Source organism: Vanellus vanellus, assembly GCF_965231255.1.
Source record: "Vanellus vanellus genome assembly, chromosome: 11".
NCBI classification, from domain to species: domain Eukaryota; kingdom Metazoa; phylum Chordata; class Aves; order Charadriiformes; family Charadriidae; genus Vanellus; species Vanellus vanellus.
The window spans coordinates 9,497,117-9,516,671 of NC_138916.1; the positions used below are offsets into that span (position 1 = coordinate 9,497,117).

Here is a 19,555-nt window from a genome sequence, read left to right on the forward strand (position 1 = left end):
CAGAATACCTACAATAAAACTTGCACTCGTTTTAAAATAGGAATGTACTTCCAGGCTCAGGAACTGTGAATCTGCTCCCTGTAATGCACAAAAAGTATTCACGTTCATTTGTTTTCTTCTTAGTTAAAACCCAAATATAGAGTTCAATATAAATTTAAGTACTTTACATATGAAGCTGATTCATATAATATTTGAAACTTTACAAAATAGTAATAGTCAATAAAAAGATCAGGTTTAAAATATTTACATTTTATACACCATTTCCCCCTACTTACAATTGTTAAATAATCTTCTGTGGTTTCCTTAATTTTAGGGAAAAACTTTTAGTAACTACAACCTAATTCTGAATTACGTTCAAACAGCTTTTTACTTAAAAATAATTTTAGCAAAACCACATTTCCAATGTGAAATCCTCATGTTTTCAGTAGCAATTATACATCTATATCCATGTTTTATAACGCAATCCTCTATCATAAACAAAGGAGATCTAAATAAGAAAATGGCACAGTATGGATGGAAACATTATATTCCCAACTCTTAAATCCCTTTACGTCATTTGGCTTCTAGAATATCCGGTTGCTTGATAATTTATAGTATTCTTCCAGTACTTTTCAAGGAATCACAGATTCAATACTTATTTAGATTTTCATGTCATCATCTTTTGAAAAGTTATTTCCTGAAGGTACTTCACAGAGACTATCACCATCCGTGCTGAAATCATCATCGTCATCATCATCAGAATCAGGCAACACTTTACTTGGCGACTTCTTCAGTCTACTAAAACAAAAATACACGTGTCTGCTATTAAAACTGCTTATCTACATGCAGAACACTTACGCAAAGCTTACAAAATTGACATCCTTTAAAAATGTAAATCCTACCTGTCAAAGAACCTTCTGCTTTAATAGGGGTAGTTTATGCAAGAGAATGAACATCTATCAGTCATATTTTCAAGCACCTTTAACTGAACTTACAGTGAGGGGAAACTGTAAACTTTGCACACTGAGATGTTCACAGGGTAGCTGTTCCTCTCAGTCATTAGCAGAAAATTTTTATGACTACAAATGAGAAGAGTGGTTTTCCATTTTTTATTCCCTGCCTTAATGATTTGATTAAGCAGGCAGATCTCGGAAAGAAGGTTTGAGCACCTTGAGTACCCTGAAAAGAGGTGGAGAACATTTGTAGAGAAAGAAAACGTGGAAGAGTTTCACAGGTCTGTTTCTTTAACTGTCTGCTTATGACAAACTTGAAGTTTGTTAGAGGAAGCCCTCAGTTCACAGACTAAAGGAGCAAGAGATCAATGTTGTGAGCTGTGGTGTGATATGTAATTGTAAGGTCTAACAAGTTATCCTACCTTAATTCCTTCTTTGCAGTGTTAAGCTGTCCTTGCAATTGTTCATTCATGTCTAGTTGCTCTTCCAGTTCTCTCTGGAGTTTCTTTTTAGCACTTTCCAGTCTGTCTATTTCTTCTTCAGCTTCTTCAACTTGACGTTTCATTGCTTTCAAACGCAAACTCAACTGAAATATTTACATGTCAGCTGATTAGAGGACTATTTTAATAAAGGAATTTTATTCTTCCAGCATCTATGAGAGGGAGAATAAAGACACAACTTTGCCAGTGTAGTGACACTGTAATCCTGTGCTTCAGAAATATTCAAAAGTCAGCATTAGACTCTGACAAAAGTGATGGGATACAATTTTTTAAGAAGAAGAAACAGCAACAAGTGAACATAGCTTTGGAAGAGTAAGACAGTATTACGTGATTGCAGGAGCCAATAAGGGAAGACTGGAGCTATTAATGTGTCTAAGTTAAGCAACTTTACCAGACAGATACTATAAAATAGATTTTAAAAAACAAGAAGATTTTAGAATATTGTTCCCTTAACAAATATCTGCAATTTGAAACATACTGTTCAATCTCTAGGCAGAATATTAACTATTTGACTCATGTACTGAAACAAACAACGTTTTAAGCAAGGAATCAAAGACCACGGGAACAGTAGAACATATTGCTCTTCAGAATATCAACACATGCTTAATACTTATAGCCTGTATCTAACAACAAATAGCTTCTTTAAACAAAATTTTATAGTGGCAAAACAGAATCTATTATTTGTTAGCCTATGTATTTATAGAATCATAAGTTGGTGTATAGATTTATCATACACCATGTTATTGGCTTTATTTCTTAAAATAATTATAGCATTGCTTCTATAATTGCTTTGTTTTCATAATTTTAGAAATTAATAACAATTTAGTACTAGACAAAAGAACACAATGACAATGGGAACTACAAATCTCACTAAATGGGAGTTCATAAATAATGGAGTAAACATTCTCTACCTATATTCTTCTCCTATCTTTTATAAATGATGATTTATGCTAGTAGGATTCATATCAGATATTTGCATGTTAGTCTTTCCCTCTACCTGGTCCTTTTGATCAGTCAATGAGAGATGTTCATCATCTACTTGCAACATTAATTCCTTCACTTTTCTCTCAAGTCTGCGGTTACTTAGTTGGAAATTAGCTCTATCCCTAGAAAAAACAAAACAAACAAAAGACAAGCTTGTAAAAAAAAGGAGCTGAAATACTTCCAATCCTGCTGTCATAATTCCTTAGCAATTTTCTAACAATTAAATAAATACTAACAGGCCCTGCTTTGATTTACTGATTCCATGCAATATATTAAGAAATTTGTTCAAGGGCAATGTCTTCTGTATCCAGAGCAACATTTAGGAAAAAATTCAGTCCTCCAAGATTAAACAACGAAGTGAACAAGAAAATGGAAATGTTAAACTACAGTGAGTATTTGTAAGTCTGTTACCGGTATCAGACATTTATAATATAATCAGGTATGGAACCATGCTAGCAATGTGCCCAGTTTTAAAATTATATGGTAACTTCTAGTGTGCTTTCATTCAAAAGAAAATTTGCAATACCTGTATGAAACAGTAACCATTTTAATTTGGTGCTTGTGAAGAAAAAAAAAAAAGAAAAAAGTTAATCATATTAGAGACTTAATATTAGCAAAAAGCCATATTAATAAACATAAACATGCATGTTTTGATCATAACATAACTAGTTTCACCTCTCTTCATTTTCAAGCCGTTCTTCTAGCTCTGTGATCCTTGCTTCCATTTGAGCAACAAGTCCCTCTTTACTGGATCGGTAAGAACCCTCCAGGTGAAGGATTCGGCTCTTCAAGTCTTTGTTCTACAGTTGGAACATATTTGATTACTACATACACGCTCACGTTAACAAATACCACCTTAACACAAAATAAATTTCTCCAGGCAAACATAAGGTGATATTTTTAACTTAGTAAATATTGGAAAAGAAAGAGAGTCAGTGAGATTTCACTGTTTACTACGAACATATCTTCTATTACTATACTTTATTAAAAAGTATTTAGTGTTAAGCTTGAGTTAAAGTTTTAGGCTTAAATGGACCTTTGAACTTCAGATGGTTGCAAGTCCCTTCCAATGGGATTTTTTTATTGTGCCAAAACTTTTCAAATAGCACTGGATCTGTCTTATTCTCCACACAGTTCTTTTGTCAAATTCTGTATTCTTCCCCTGTAACCCACAAGTAGACAAAGAAATTACTTGCATCCAATATCGCTTTTGCTCTATCAAAGCTGTTACTGTGGGTTTCCCCCCCCCTTTCTTAACTACTCAATGCTACTCCTACTACATAAATAGTTCGAAAAACTTTGCAAGCCACATGATTTGTAAAAGCCTACTTTTTGCTCAGATTTACACTTTAATTTTTATGAGGCTAGGTAATTTAGGTTTTCAATAGGGAGCTAAAGATAAAGTTACCAAAAAAAGAGAAGAGTTACAAGAGGAACAGAAAATAACGCTCTTTGTTACAGAACTTCAAACTATGACCTCAGATCTCAAACACTGAAAAAGCTATGACAGGAAAGTCAGAACTAACATAAGGATGTACATGGGATATACCAGTAGGTGGCATTCTTTTTTTTCTCAAACAATTAAGATAGGATTAATTTCACATAATTTAAGGCCCCAAATTAAGTATCTGGTATAAACATGTTCTCTAAATTCCCATTACAATTTGTTCTTGAGACTGTCATAATACTATGACTTGCTAAGATAGCTTTCCTCTGGATCTCAGCTAGGGGCTATGATAGTAATCTTGCTTTCTAAGACCACTGAGCTGCAGAATAAAACCTTGCAGATAGCTAGAAAATATTTTTAATGTACTTTCCATCACAGATATTGAAACATATGAGCCATATTCCTTCCTAGACAACAGGGATTAGCAGTTCCCTATCAAATCTGTGTCTTTTATTTCAGAGGTGTTTCATTTTTTCACTTTTTTGTTCCTACAGAAGAAAGTATATGACTAAAATCACAACTGCTTGAAATTATGATCTACATTCAACAGTGTTCCTGAAGTACTGTTAAGACTTTGAGGAATAGCTCCTCCAAAAGCAGTCAAAGGATTTACAGCTAAATTAGATAACAGTGTCCTTGATGTTCTACACAGTCTTTTCTGTGTATGTGCTTTATAAAAGTTTCTATACTGATATCTCAGTTTTGTTCTGAAACAAGTGTACCATGTCAACTGTCACGTTTCTTTTTTTAATGTCTTTGATGCTCCAATGTATAGACAGAATTCGTGTGGTAGAGAGATGCCTGTATTCACTACAACAGAAATGTTGTATTATATTATATAAACAGACATATGCATAGTATGAGTGTTTAGTATATGAAATACATAAACTATGACAAACCTCAAACTAAAACGGGGAGTACAGACAGCAAAAATACTAAGAGAAGGCTTAATTCAAGATTATAATATTTTCTTTTGACTATCAATATTAAGATACTCATGGTTTTTAATCTATTCTTACTAACACATACTCCCAGGAGCACACTATGGTGGGATAGCAGGGCCTGTTGCGACAGCACATAGGGCAATAGTTTTAAACTAAAAGAGGGGAGATTTAGACTAGATATAAGGAAGAAAGTTTTTACAAAGAGGGAGGTGAAACTCTGGAACAGGTTGCCCAGAGAGTTGGTAGACACCTCATCCCTGGAAACATTCCAGGTCAGGTTGGACAGGGCGTTGAGCAACCTGATCTAGTTGAAGACGTCCCTGCTCACGGTGGGGAAGGTTGGACTAGACGGCCTTTAAAGGTCCTTTCCAACCCAAACTATTCTATGATAGTGCCAGCTACCAAATACTGTATTCCTTAAATGCTTATTTGAATTTCCTAATGAAAGCAGATACCCAGCCTGTTATCTTGCTAGTGTGATGATATGCCAGCCACAGCTACCTGTCTTTCCAGTGAAATTTTGTCACACTCCAAATCTTGCTTTACAGCTCTTTCCTGAAGTAGCTCTGTCCTCATTTGTTCAATCTATTATAGAAAAAAAAGACAGAAATGTTAATAAAAGATTTAATCTACATTTATCTACATGATACTGTATGTATGTATACATATGCATGTATACGTACATGTACATAAAGTACATATACCTACCTAATGAGAAAAAATTTGCTCTTAGAACTCAATACATAATCATGATTTCAGATGATGTTTACAATTACAGTCTTGGATAAAATTTTCCTCTTCAGGAAGCCCATGTTATTCCCGGTGTTTATTATACGCATTTTCCAGCCAGACTAGGTATTGCTGATGTTCATTATATATATTCTGTAGCAGGGAACTGAACTCTAAAATGTTGCATGAAAGACATATCATGTGGCAGGGAACTGAGTTCCAGAACATCACATCAGTCTGCAAACACCTTCTACAGTTGTCTGAAGTTGTCTACCTTCTACTTAAGTCTGAAGCTCTGAAATGGCATCTTACTTTTAAGGTGCTGACTAGTCTACTTTGAAGTTTCACTTTATTAAACCCAAACTGGTAACTGCAGAGAAGTGCCAGAACTCAGTGAGAAACTACAGACAATTACAGTTTTCTATGTCTCTGAGAACAGTAAAAGCTCTTTTTCAACAGACTCTGAGGCATAGTGGATATGAACATTCCTTCCCCTCCTCCAGTCAATTTTATGTCTGTCATGCCAGGAGAGCATTGACTTCTGGATTTGGGAAGGGGGTGGTTTTCATTTGTTTTGTTAAAACACAACTTCTGCTAGTTTCTGTAAATATTTCAGTTGCATATTCAATAACCAAAAGGAAAATATATTCTCCATATGTAAGAAAACTACCTGATCAATACAGAATCATGATAAGAATACAGAATTAGTTTGTTTTATCTCACTACTGGACTTGACTGGGAAAAAAAATTCTGAGGATCAAAGAGAAACTCTAAACTGCCTAACAGCTGCTACTGAAACTTCGGGGCTAAAGGAAAAAGTTTGCAGTGCCCAAATACTTTTCTTGCCTCTCACTCTGCTGAGACTGCCCTCAAGGTTTTACAAATGCCTTTGCAGGCACAGCTAATATTACCACAGCATTTGTGCTACTCCCTGCATAATGTTTACTATGATGAGTATCACCTGGGGAACACAGCAAACATCTATGCCAATTACTTTACCTGCAAAAAGACCGACAAAGGTTTCAGAAGCCACAGCATTCTTCCTTGCTTTACAACAGTGACATATGAACTTGCATAAACACACCAACAGTTAAATAGCTCTAAGTTACAGATTTATCTCACTAAAGGTCTTTCAAAAGCAATTGGGAATTCTTGCATTAAAAAAAAATCCAAAAGCAATGCTAAGAATGTGAAGGTTAAACACATACAACACATGAAATTTTACCTTAGGCCTTTTTTTCTTTTTACCACATTATAATATTAAAAGATACACTTCTAGCTAATCACATGCTTAAAAGAAGTAATTTACACTCTTTCTGTAGCTTTGAAACGAAGATATGAATAGAAATAATGGTAGCAATGCATGCAGTTGCATATGTTATATCACAGTATGGTTTCAGAGCAGTAGAAGGCATTCCTGAAAGCTAAGGTCATAGCAGTTACTGGACTACAAATGTTAGCACGTAGCTGTGTTCTCAACAGCTGGGTAATTTCCTAAAAGCTCTCATTGTCACACAGAAGCCTAAAAATAATAAAGTGTTATACATTAGATAGTAAAAGATTGTTTTATATATTAAAATAGAATTTTATATATTAAAATGTTACTTTATATATAAAAATTAGAGTCACTCCTGTACACAATAGCTGCATTTATTCATGAAATGTATGAAAAAAAAGTTATAATGTGAGGGATTACATAGAATTTACTCAGCTGTAATTGCTTTAGCCATGAAGACAGACACAGAAAAAAAAAATAATCAAGCAAAATCTGTAGCAAAATGAATGACTAATTAAAAATGCAACTGTTAACTGAAGAAAGGGGTTTTGTTTTATGTAGGGGCTTGCTCAATGGGCCACTCTAAAGTTCTACTATGCTCTTACTGTGCTCAAAGGCTGTGACAAATTTGTGCAACCTTCCCAAGATCTCAAATTAAAGAATTATTTAGAAGACAATTATTATATTTCCAAGATGACTGCTACTGTTGTTGGACACCTCACAGTAAAAGCAGCCTCACAGAAAAACAGTGGGAGACAGAAAAAGTACTATATTGCATTAGGATCAGAAAGCTACGTGCAAATATATACAAGAGCTTGTAAAAAAAGAAGGGCAGCAGGACACAATTCTTGCTGGGCGAGGTGGAAACTGTTTTCATTTATCTCCTTGCACTTTTCATTAGTAAATGCATAATTAACATGCACAAATGAAAAAAAACGCAGTTGTTTGCCAAAACGTGCTCAAACTTTTCACTTATTTCACAGCAGTTAAGTGCTCTGGGTACGCACCATGCGGAGCTTTGTGCTTCACATTCTACCCTTCATATATCTACTATATTCTAATTATGTTCAAAGAATAAACTATTTCTGCAGCTTAAGGCAACATTTATCACAACTGGATTTGAAGAATGCTAACAACAAAGAATTGAGAAAAGCAATTGTATCAGATTTTACAAAGCTTTATTAGACATAGCAGCATTTTGCACCAGCTTTAGGATTAGAAGCAGCTGTTGTGTTCATTATTAGTGAAAGCAATTTGATTTCTAAAATTTTAGATACTATCACCATTGTTTACCATCTTGCACTAGGTTCACAGCCTATGTTTCTTGTTAATACCTAAGTAGGGAAATGTAAAATATATATATATATACACATGTGTGCCTATATAAATATATATACACCTACATACACAATTCTCAAGTATGTGACCAAAAAAACCCAATGTTTAACAACCAAATAAGCTGAAGCCAAAACAAACCCCTTTGATCCTTCATAACTGAAAAGCAACCTTCATGTCCACATTTTCATTAGTTTGCTTCCCACAACTGGTGCCAGCTAAAGAGGAAGTATACAGCTATCCATTGGGAACTCTTTACCAAAAGGAAGTGTGTGATGCAGTCAATGCAATTTTATCATCCTGTATTTATTCTAAAATTGTCATGGAAACTAACTAGTCCTTTTTTCACACTTATGGGAAACAACTCTGAAGTCAACAGACTCATGTCTGCATTTTCACAGAATACAAGAATTGATGAGGGTATCTTTTCAAGTATTTTTCAACTATGTTTGCAAAAACAAAATAGCAAGAGGTACTTCATTTCCCTTCTTTGGATGGTGGGGGGGAAACATCATGTACGAAAATGTGCCCTGTCCCTGCTCACTTTAGACTCAAAGGGCAGCTAGGCCTTCTCGCTTTCTATGCGTGTGTGTTTGTTGGCCATTTTCCTTTTTTCCAGAGTTGCTAATACCTCATAATTTAAAAACTAATAGGCTATGATTCACCTTTCCCCCCAAATTTTTTATTGTTTTCACTTCATTGTGGTACTTCTTGAGAACGAGGTAGGGAAGATGAGAACAGTGTCTCATGCAGCCATTCCCAGATTGAAAAGGGTGTTCAAATTAAAAAACGGTAACATTTCATGGTAAATGAAATGTGAACTATCAGCCTTCCCAATGTTTATTCAAACATTTGTATTTATGCAAAATAGAAACAGTTGTTTCAAGTTTTTTTTACTAGGAATTTGACTATTATAGTTCATTATCAGTGTATTAAAATAACACATTTTCATTTTAAAAAAAATAATCTACAGATATACAGATATTACGAAAACAAATCCATTATAATTTCTCATGTCATTATAAATGCTTAGCAGACCCTGAAATACTCTTTAGTAATTTGACTACTTAGTCATTCTGGCATAAAATCAAAACAAAGCAACCTTTGTAACTCATGTGTGAAATGAGAAACTCCAGACCTCAAAATAAACATGTCTTTTACCTATTATGTAACATTTGGTCACCCATCTGTATTTTAGGTTTCCATTCAGTTAGCAAATTAACTTACTATAGCACCCACTAGTGCAGCAATGACTAAGGTTCTTTTATCCCAGGCTTACAACACAGGCATAGACTCTAGTATTAAAGGCTTCCTAATTTAACAATAGCATGACCCCATATTATTACGTGTCCTTTACATTCTATTTCACCCACTGACTCAGAGTCTGTACAATATCAATGGAACAATAGCAAAAAGACAATCAAATAGAATCTCAGTAACCTGACTCCCAAACAAAGTAGTAATGGCACCTTGGTGTTTCAAGGATGCATGAAAGAGAGCTCTAACTCACTTTAAAACTCTCCAGCTGTCTCAGTGGAATACGCAATTTCATTGAAAAAACATAGAAACTAACATTTTACTTTCTGTTCTCCCTCTGAAATTAAAACTATTCAAAAGAATGTCACCAATTCTTTTTTTCTGGAGAAAGAAAGAAAAATGAAAACAGAACATACTATTGCGAGTTGTACCTCAATGGAAATTGTCTCCTGGACTTTTAGGAAATTACTAAGGTATGGTACATAATGTAGTAGACATGTTGTAATGAGTTATGCATCAGTTTCATATCTTTCAGAATGTAAAACTAAGGCAGAGAACATTGTCTAGGCTGTGATATTCCAAGACAGCCACATCACCATATTCTTTTCGACTCGACAATGGATGCTCTGGTTACTTTTCTACTCATTAGGCCCTATTCTCTACTTTTCTGGTTTATTATAAATCTTTGTTACAGGACCTATAATTTCATACGTCAGTTCTTCCACAAATCTTGAATAATATTATTAAGGCCTCTTTCTTCAGAACTCCTAATTCTCTTAGACTTGGTGACTTCCAGCTCAATGGTCTTATTTCCACGAGCCCACTCCACTTCCTCCCACCTGCACATTCACTGGCCTTACTGAAGACAGAGGCAAAAATATTCATTTATTTGAGGAGACATACCTGGATTACTTTTTATCTCAATTGATAACTCATCATACAGTTTCCACAACTTTTGTTCTGCTTACACAGTCAAGAACCTTTTTGTTACTTGTTTGAATTACTAAGATAGTTCTCACTTGTCTTGGCAAATCTCGCCTCATCTTTACATTTTCTGCTCCACCAAACACAACCTTGTTAATAAATCCTTCTTCCCCACTTCTTGTGCTATCTACTCATATAACACTTCTAATGACTTATGTTTTTTATGTGGAAAACACTTTGCAGCTGTCTTATCTTTGATATAGCCTAATCAGTTTCTACACTTGCAATGAAGATAAAGCTTCCTCTCTGTTGAAACTGGCCAGCATCTCCAGTTCAGCTGATTTCCCTAATTAATGCCACAATTTCCTATGTTCCTCCTTTGAAATCACGACTATTACACTGGCCTACTTTTCAGTAAGGTTAAAAAATCGTGATCATTCAATCTAAGATACTCCCTACAACCAGGCCTTCTCTGATAGCCTTACCACCTAAAACTAAGCCTAAGATAGCATCATCTCTGCAAGCATCAATGATTACTTGATGAAGCTCACTACATCAAGAATATCAGAGGATAATACTGGTCTTCAGTCTTTATATGCAATCTGCATCAATTTTCCAGTCAGGAAAACAGGAAAAGATTAGTCTCTGATGACATAGAGAAGCATCTTCCATCATGTTTGTGAACCTTGTTTTTCTGGTACATAAACCATATTACTAATCACTATTTAGTTAATCAATATTGTTTGAGATCCTAATAACACTTTTTCTTCATTGTTACACAACAGTTGGAAAACTTGTTCAAATACCTGTTCTCTGCATCTACTGATCCTCTCAGACAACAAATCCGAATTACTCTTTTCTTCATCAAGCTCAAGTTCCAGGTGAGATAACTTGTCCTAAGTGGGACAAAGAAAAGTAATTTCAACATACTACTTTCCCATCCTCTTCAGATTGCTACCAGGGCATTCTTCCTTAAACATCAAGGACTCAAACTGTCTGAAAGAACAGACTTGAAAAGTGAAATGCCTCTGAAAACATGTACAGCATCCAGAAAAAGAGATGGCAGGTAGATAAGCATTTAAAGTGATTTTTTTTCTCTGAGAGAAGTAATATAGAAATTTCAATTTCTTTTTTAATCACTCCCACCAATTTCAAGAAAATAAGAGAAATTCTGTAATGTTTCTAGGGACTGTTTTTAGAATGTCTTAAGTTACATTATCCATTTGGAAGACAAATTTTTTTTCATATGAGTACAATGGTATAAAAGTGTTTGTTTATGAAAGTCAAATGACAGCTTAGTTGAACTGAACAGTTATAAAGCTAAGCCTGTAACAACATAGTTAGAATAACAATGTTATTTAGGCTCCTGAAATGAATTGATATTAGACGCTAAATAAAACTTACACTTCTAAATAGTTTTGAAGTTTTGAGTGATAGGCCTACGAACAAAAATTATACAATTTTGCCTGATAAACTCTAGAAAAATTAATTTAAAAGAATCTTAATTAAAACAATGAAAGAACAATTGCAGTTTAGAACATATCATGCTACAATAGATATGCTAACAGATCGCCTTTAGCACATACCAGAACATTTCCTGCAGCAGTACTACATGGATTTTCATTAATAACGAAGTTATGAAAGTTATATAATGAAGTTATTTTGTTTCTTCCCAGAGAGAATCCATGTGAAATACCAAAATTATTTATCAGTCCTAATAAGACACGAACCCTTATAATTTCTTTTACCTCCATTAGTTTGATTTGTCTTGCCCGATCATCTTTTAAGTGGTTTTTGGCTTCCAGTTCATACTCCAAGCCTTTCACAGTCTGTTCTAGCAGCTGAGTTTTTGTTATTGCCTCATCCTGAGCTCTCTGGTGGTCCCTCAAGTTTTCTTCCATAAGACGCATCTGAAACAATAAGATTATGGTAATACACTTTATATTGTACTTTCCATAAATAAGTTATGTCAGTAAAGGGGACTAACTACAAACATGACTGATCTGGAAGCGTGACAGGAATTGCATTCAGTTATATTGCTTTTCATAGTAATTTTTGTTTTATCCACAAGATGGCACCAAGAAAATAAATTTGGATTAAATATAAGATCTAAAGAGATGCTTCATAATACAGTTTTTTTACAGTAACAATTATACATAGTGGGGTTGTTTTATTTATTTCTTTTTACCCAGTTACATCAAACCAAAATGTTTACAATTTTATAAATGGTTATATCTTTGGAACTTTTACAATATTATTCCTTTCCTTTTCAGACTATCAATACTTTAGCTTTTAAATAATTATTTAGTTTATATGTCTGAGGTACTTCAATGACAGCATTTTGCGTATGACATAAATGCTAACATATATATATATATGCATTAGCATAACTTTTAGATATAGTAGGGCTATCTGCTGAGGACAAAAGTTACCTAGTCTAACAACAAAATGTATTCAATAAAATTATCTAAAACTTTCACAGTACTCAAACAAAAAAAATAAAATAGTCAGAGGGATTTTAGGTGAGACTATGATCATTCCTTATACTTGTAATATGTATATGATAAGAAATTTTTTTATTCAGCATACAGACTTCCATATTCTTCCTCTGTTTAGTCAAATGCATATTTTTTGGGATAAGGCTAAAATAACACATTAGTGACTGTTAACAGAGTTTGCTACCTATTGCTAAGTCCTGACAACAGAACATTGGATATCTGCATGACTCGGTGAACAGCTAGTTAAGTGCAGACATCTGTATATTAATAGCATTTCATATGCATTTAATGTTTCAGAATGACATTGGATTAACAGCTGTCAAGATTGGTATCTTTCATGTATCCACAGAGAACTTACAAGAGATGCAGCAATGAAGAACTCCCATACTGCCTTGCAAGATTGTTTTATAATTTTTCTTCTAGAACATGATGATACTTGTGTTGCAACGATCATTACAATCCTTGGCTTTTGATGAGACTCTCAAAAAGAATGTTTTGTGCACTATGACACCTACTCAAGAGGATTTTGACACACAACAAACTTTTTCACTTTGAATGGAAGGACTATCTGTTTGTACTTCTTGTTAAACACAAAAGAGGAAGAGATACAAAAGTTTTCAATTGTCCTAAATATTTAGTTTCTTTAGAGACTCTGCTGTTTAACCTGCCTATCCTTTGTATTTGTTTTGTAGTTGTAATAGATAACACCAGAAGTATTTTTCATAATAACTGTAAACACAGTGTGTATACATATTTACATACACACACATATAGGTATCATATTTATGCTGTCTATTCTCATTTATTCAACTGAAGAGCCACGTTCTCAATATCCCAGTTTTATCTTTCACATTTTATTACGAGTCTTCATCCTTTTACAAAGTCTCTCCATCCCTGAACAGAATAAATATAGAAGGAAGACCGATATATAAGAACTATACTTTCTTTGATTACTGTTCTTTTAAATTGAATTTAAAACAAGTTTGTTAAGGGGAGCGGGCAACAGATGAGAAGTTCTGAACTGGAAAAATCAAGCTATTAAAATATTCTACATACAGAAAACACCTGTGACTAGTGTATTCTCATAGCTTTTCCACTGCAGAACAAGTACATGCAGATTTTTAAAAGACTGGATTGCCTTTATGGCAAAATGTACATGCTAAGAGGCAGACACTTCAAGACTGTGGTTGATTCTTTGTTGCACAGACACCTTTGTCATTTAAATCTGCAACTTGGCTCACACGAAGGAAGAGGAGAATGTAAGTCAACTCCGTTAGGCTCAGAATTTTCCTTTTTTTTTTCCCCCCTAAATAACTGCTGGGTTTTTTTTTTCCTAATCTAAGAATATTTCCACATTCTCAATTCCTTCAGTAGCAGGCATTAAAAGAGCAAATCATCAATGGAATCCTTGTCGTATCACTTAAGACACATTCATTTGTCAAACATTGCATTTATCTGTCTTAAACAGGAAACCCCATTTCCCTGGCAGAAGTAACATGCTGATCATCATCACGAAGAATGAAACTCAAAAGCATGCTGATTGAGATCAGTCTCTCATGATGAAGTACACAAAAGTGTGATAGCAAACATTCATTGTCTTGAAAAGTATCTAGAATTTGTCACTTATGAGTCATTACCTCATCTTGCATTCTCATCGTTGTCAGGCGTGATTTCTCTACCTCAAGGTTCTTCTCTTTTAATTGCCTCTGCACATCTGCAAGTTCCCTGCGATTTTTCTCCTTGTATTCATCAAGCTGGTTCTGAAGCTCCAGAGTTGATGTTCTTGAGACCTCTACCATTTCAGACATCTGGGAAAAAAGTACATATCATTTTTTTCTTAAAATAGTGCTAACAAAATGTTCTATCATGCTTAATACACCGAAAGTTTTTTTTCTCCACCTTCAATATTCAGCTCAGTATTTTCAAATGGAAAATTTACCAAATATGTTCCCAAGCAAATAAATTTCTATGCAGAAGCGTGAAACCACAAACCACAGTTTAACCAAAGTTTATTTTCTAATAGAATGTGTAGCAACACTACTCTCTTTTTGTCTGTCAGCAGTTCTTCCAGCTGAACGACATAATGAACTGTACAGTCACACTTCAGTCTATCAATATTAAGTTGTACAGTTTACACTCAGATGGCAAAATAAGTCTAATGCAGTAGCATTTTGAGAATCACCTGTAAAACCTGAAATACTGCTGTAGCATACATTACAACTGAACTCAAATCTGGGATCTTGTCTAAACAAAACAGAACTGTTTTACAACAGTATTTTGAGATAGCGGTGTTCCAACCACTGTGCCAGCCCTGAAAGCTTTTATTGATAGTCTCTAGGTTAAAGAGACTAATAGTTAAATTTGCATTTCACTTTCTTTTACACATTAAAAAAATAATAATTCTTTACAATTTGGCAGCTCATTTGCATGTCTGTTAAATATTCAGATTCCTTTAGCCTCTTCGGAGTGAACTCATACCTCCTCCTGTAACTTTTCAACAGTCTTGTTCAGCTGCCATCGTTCATTCTCCATTTCATTCTTTATCTGCTTTAACTGTTCCTTCTGGTGAGTTTCATCTTTTAACTGCTGAGTTAACTGTTGCCGTTCCTGTGAAATACAACGAATGTTCTCCTGCAGTAGATTAAAAAAATATATATAATGAAATGTAGACTCTCTTTTCTAATGCCTTAAAGGAATGTCATATAACAGCAGTAATACCACCAGCTGATGTAACATTAAGTAAACTTAAATAAATTTTTAAAAGTTCATGGAGTTAGTTTGCTAGCATTTACAGGACAAAACATTATTTTAGCGATGCAGTGCTTTATCCTTCCTATAAATTCCTAAATCACTGGTGCAACATTTGTAGGACCAAACGTAGACCCTTGTCACGATTCTGTTATGTACAAAGCATATGTTCCTCTGCAGTTGCACACGTGTCAGCAAATCCTACCTCCTGCATGAGGTTCAATATCCATTTCAGGTTTCACATTTTCCTATATGCTCCCTTAAGAGTTTTCAACAACAACCTTTTTTCCTACATTAAAAGAAAAAATTAAAATACAAACCTGGTCCTATGATGAGTGCGAAGTAACTGGTGGGTATTCCTCCCCCCCACCCCCCTTAGCCACTGTGCTTCTATAGCACCCAGAAACCCTAATCTAGATGATGTCTCATTGTGACAGATGCTGTGCAAACAGAACTTTGCAGATCCTAGCATAGAAATCCCCTTTCTGAAAGAACTTTTGCCATTAATGTTCAAGACAGAACTTCATTGTCTGGATTATATCTTGAATGAACTGCAGAATTATGCTGTATGCTTATCTACCAGGAGCTCCAAATGTTTCTGCTATCACATTCAGGATGTTCAAGAACTTACCACCCTCCAACTTCTTAATACTGTCCATCAGCAGGTTAACTGACTATCAGGAGTTCATTCCAATACAAGAAAAGCAGGTTATCTTCCAACTGCACGTTGGGACCCTCACCTCTTCCTTCTCCCTCCATAATAAAATACCTTAATGGCCCTACTCTAAATAGACACTACAAGACTAGAAAAAGGGGTTGTTTTTATGAAGTCTGAGAAGCACCATTAAATTGATTATAAACAGATTATGGACAGTTTAAATTGTTCCAACAAAAAATTGTAAATAATTAATATCACCCTAAATTGTTAAAAGCATTCCAAAATATTGTTTTACATTTTAGTATTGGAAATATAAAGTTTTGTTGACTAATACCTATAATGCTTACTTTATTAAACTTTAAAACTTTAAATGTGAAAACACAGTAGTATTTCTGTAGGCAATATAGATCAGAATCGCAAAAAATAATTGTTCTGTTATAAGAGAAAAGAAAGAACATTGTCAAATGTTAGAAGTTAAAGATTTCTTTAGATCTGTTGTCTCTTTTATGTTCCTATATAACCTGTCAACAAAAGACTTCTCTGATACAAACAGGAGTTACGGTGGATACCTAAGTGTATACATAACCCTAAAACATGCTGGGGGCTAATACATGTTGTTTTGCAAAGCCTAGTTCTACACCAGAATTGGTTTAACTGACACCAAAGGATTTTAAGAACCTTGAAAAGGTTCAACTTTAGCACTTCAGTTCTAAAAGATGCTGAAGTCTTGGGACCCTGCTAATGTGCCATATTTGAAAAGGTTATAAAAACCTCATGTGCACCCCCCTCCATTAGCCTTTCACAGATCATTTAACTTTACTGTTTGTTTACACATCCTTGAGAAACAAACTGCGCAGACACAGATCAGTGAAATACGTTGTGGCAAAATAATGGTGCCAGCAGCTGTTCTGCATTTCCAGCGTGCTGAAAATCAGGGAAGCAAACATCAGAGCAAATCTGGTCACTCTCTTTACTGCAGAGTTATGAACAACAACAAAAAACAATAAACTAACCAAAAAAATCAATCACTAATGTGAGAAGAAATTTCATCTACTAACTAGGGCAATTGCCTAAGTAATAACAAGTATGAATAACTACAATATTTAAAGACAATAGTAAGAGGAGGCTTGACGCAAGCAGTGGATCACCTCAATTTTTATCAGGTCATGCTAACTTTTCCCTGATCTTCTGATATGTAGCAAATTGAGATGCCCAAGATTGAAATTTAGCTTTTTCTCTTTTAAGTTACATTCTGGCATCCTGATTTTTCATGTATTGCATCTCCCCGCTTACATCAACCTATTATTACTGTTTGTTACTATGAAGGATGATAAAACAAATAGTAAATACATTACTAAAGATTAGAAAGTGTTGTGAAGTTGTAATCGTAATTATTTTAATAGAAAATGCAATTCCTAGATAACAGACCTGTTCCAAATTTCAGTTTTGCTGAGTTTGGTTTTAGTTAGTTCAACAATAAACTTACAGTGGCACGCTGCTTCAGACTATCACTGGAACTGAAGTTCAGGTTCTTGATACTCTCATTCCCCCCCATCTATTAAAATCTCTCATACCCATGTCCCTCTTGTGATGCATCTAGGACTAAGAATTTCCTGGACCCAGTAAAGATCCTGTCACCTTCCAGCCTCTCCTTCTGGTACATCACATTTAGTGACTGGAGAAAGCAAAGGATTCTCTGGGTACATATAAAGTACAAGATTGAAAAAGAATTTACAGCAGTGGTGTTTCTTATCAAATCAACAAATTCTTAATGCACAATCAGATGGTTCACATGCACAACCATGCTCTTTGGAAAATTGCATAATAGCTGATTGTTCTCTGGACTTGATGAATTCTACTTGGCTGGAAATGGCAGTTTTCTTACCCCACCATTCTGCATAATTCTCTTCTCAAAATCTATAGGTGTCCATATTACGATCCGTATTATTTAGCTAATAACTAGGCTATAGAAACATTTATTCTTCAAACAGTAAAATTACCCCTAAAACACAATAAAGTCCTTGTTGTTTTGCCAAAATGTAGCCAGCAGAAAACTTTGTAACATAGGTATAAGGTAAAAACATTCCTCATGAAAACTGAGCATTGCAACAGAAATGATCTTTGATTTAATAAGAACTCCACACTACAACAGATACTACTTCATTCTTGTAATATTATTCAGAGAAAATAACATGTCATATGTAGTTTCTCATTAACAATCATTTTCCTTGGGCAACACAAATCAGGATATGGATTTTCCCTTTTCTAGATTAGCTGATAAAAGAGAAAAATACTGATAAAAATCAGCATACCTAGCATAACATTCATATTTGAGATAGACTAAGATGTCATTCTAGCAACAAATGAACTTCCATTTATACCACTTTCACTTAGGTATTAAAACACATGATGCAATGGAAATGTTCCTACTGACTATCCAAATGCTACAGTTTCCTCGGCATCTAGCTCTTTAATACACTATACTGAATTTCAGTATTTGAAATTTGGGACATCCTATTGGACAGCTTCAATAGTCAGCTCAAGTATAATCTCTAATATGAGTCCCCTTCACATACATAAATCCTTGAGTACTTCTCATTGGAATTGGCTGGCCAGTCAGTTACAGTGTAACCATGAATCAAGAAAACAGCTTGTCAGTTGCCAATCTGTCAATCTGTCATGGCAATTAATTACTTTGTGAAGGAGCTTAAGTGTTATTTCACCACAAGTGAGGCTAACTCTACAGCAGTATTTGGGATAGAGGAATAGATTTGGCTATGTTTACAGTAACTGTTACAATTCTATTCATATTGTCATTGTCTTTCTTATGCTAGTCCACCACTAAAAGTAATTAGTATTATGTAAAAAGCATAAAAAGTTTCTGGACTCATTTGGGAGAAAGCATATCCTTTCCTGGATACTGATTAGTAAGGAGCAAAGTGAAAGAAGACTTCATACAGGGCTTAAGAGGCTGCAAGTCTTAGCGATATGTCTTAAATTTCTCTGGTTTTGTGATGAAATATACCACTTTTGTGCAACACTTGCAAATAAGACAGGTTCGTAAAAAATAAAAAGATAAGCCAATTTCCTGATATTTGTCTACTACAAGTATTTTTATTTATATCCAAGTGCAGCTTTTTCTTCTTTTACATGTAAATATGTACCACCCTCTACAACTACCTGAAAGGAGGTTTTAGAGAGATGGGAGCTGACCTCTTCTCCCTGGCGACAAGTGATAGGACAAGAGGAAACGGGTTCAAGTTATGTCAGGGCAGGTTTAGATTGGATATTAGGAAGCATTTTTTCACTGAAAGGGTTATTAA

The 19,555-nt window shown here is 34.5% G+C and overlaps 1 protein-coding gene across 1 annotated transcript in view; it reads right to left on the reverse strand.

Annotated features, from left to right (window-relative positions):
- Positions 1-344: 344 nt before the first annotated feature.
- The window catches only part of CGNL1 (cingulin like 1), a 43,847-nt gene continuing 24,636 nt past the window's right edge, over positions 345-19,555 (reverse strand). Inside the window, exons 10-18 of the mRNA XM_082488733.1 lie at positions 15,305-15,457; positions 14,464-14,634; positions 12,077-12,238; positions 11,135-11,224; positions 5,309-5,392; positions 3,092-3,216; positions 2,430-2,538; positions 1,355-1,518; positions 345-777 (exon numbers count right to left, since the gene is read on the reverse strand). Coding sequence (XP_082344859.1) covers positions 639-777; positions 1,355-1,518; positions 2,430-2,538; positions 3,092-3,216; positions 5,309-5,392; positions 11,135-11,224; positions 12,077-12,238; positions 14,464-14,634; positions 15,305-15,457 — 1,197 coding nt within the window. The 3' untranslated portion in view covers positions 345-638. The remainder of the gene's footprint in view (positions 778-1,354; positions 1,519-2,429; positions 2,539-3,091; positions 3,217-5,308; positions 5,393-11,134; positions 11,225-12,076; positions 12,239-14,463; positions 14,635-15,304; positions 15,458-19,555) is intronic.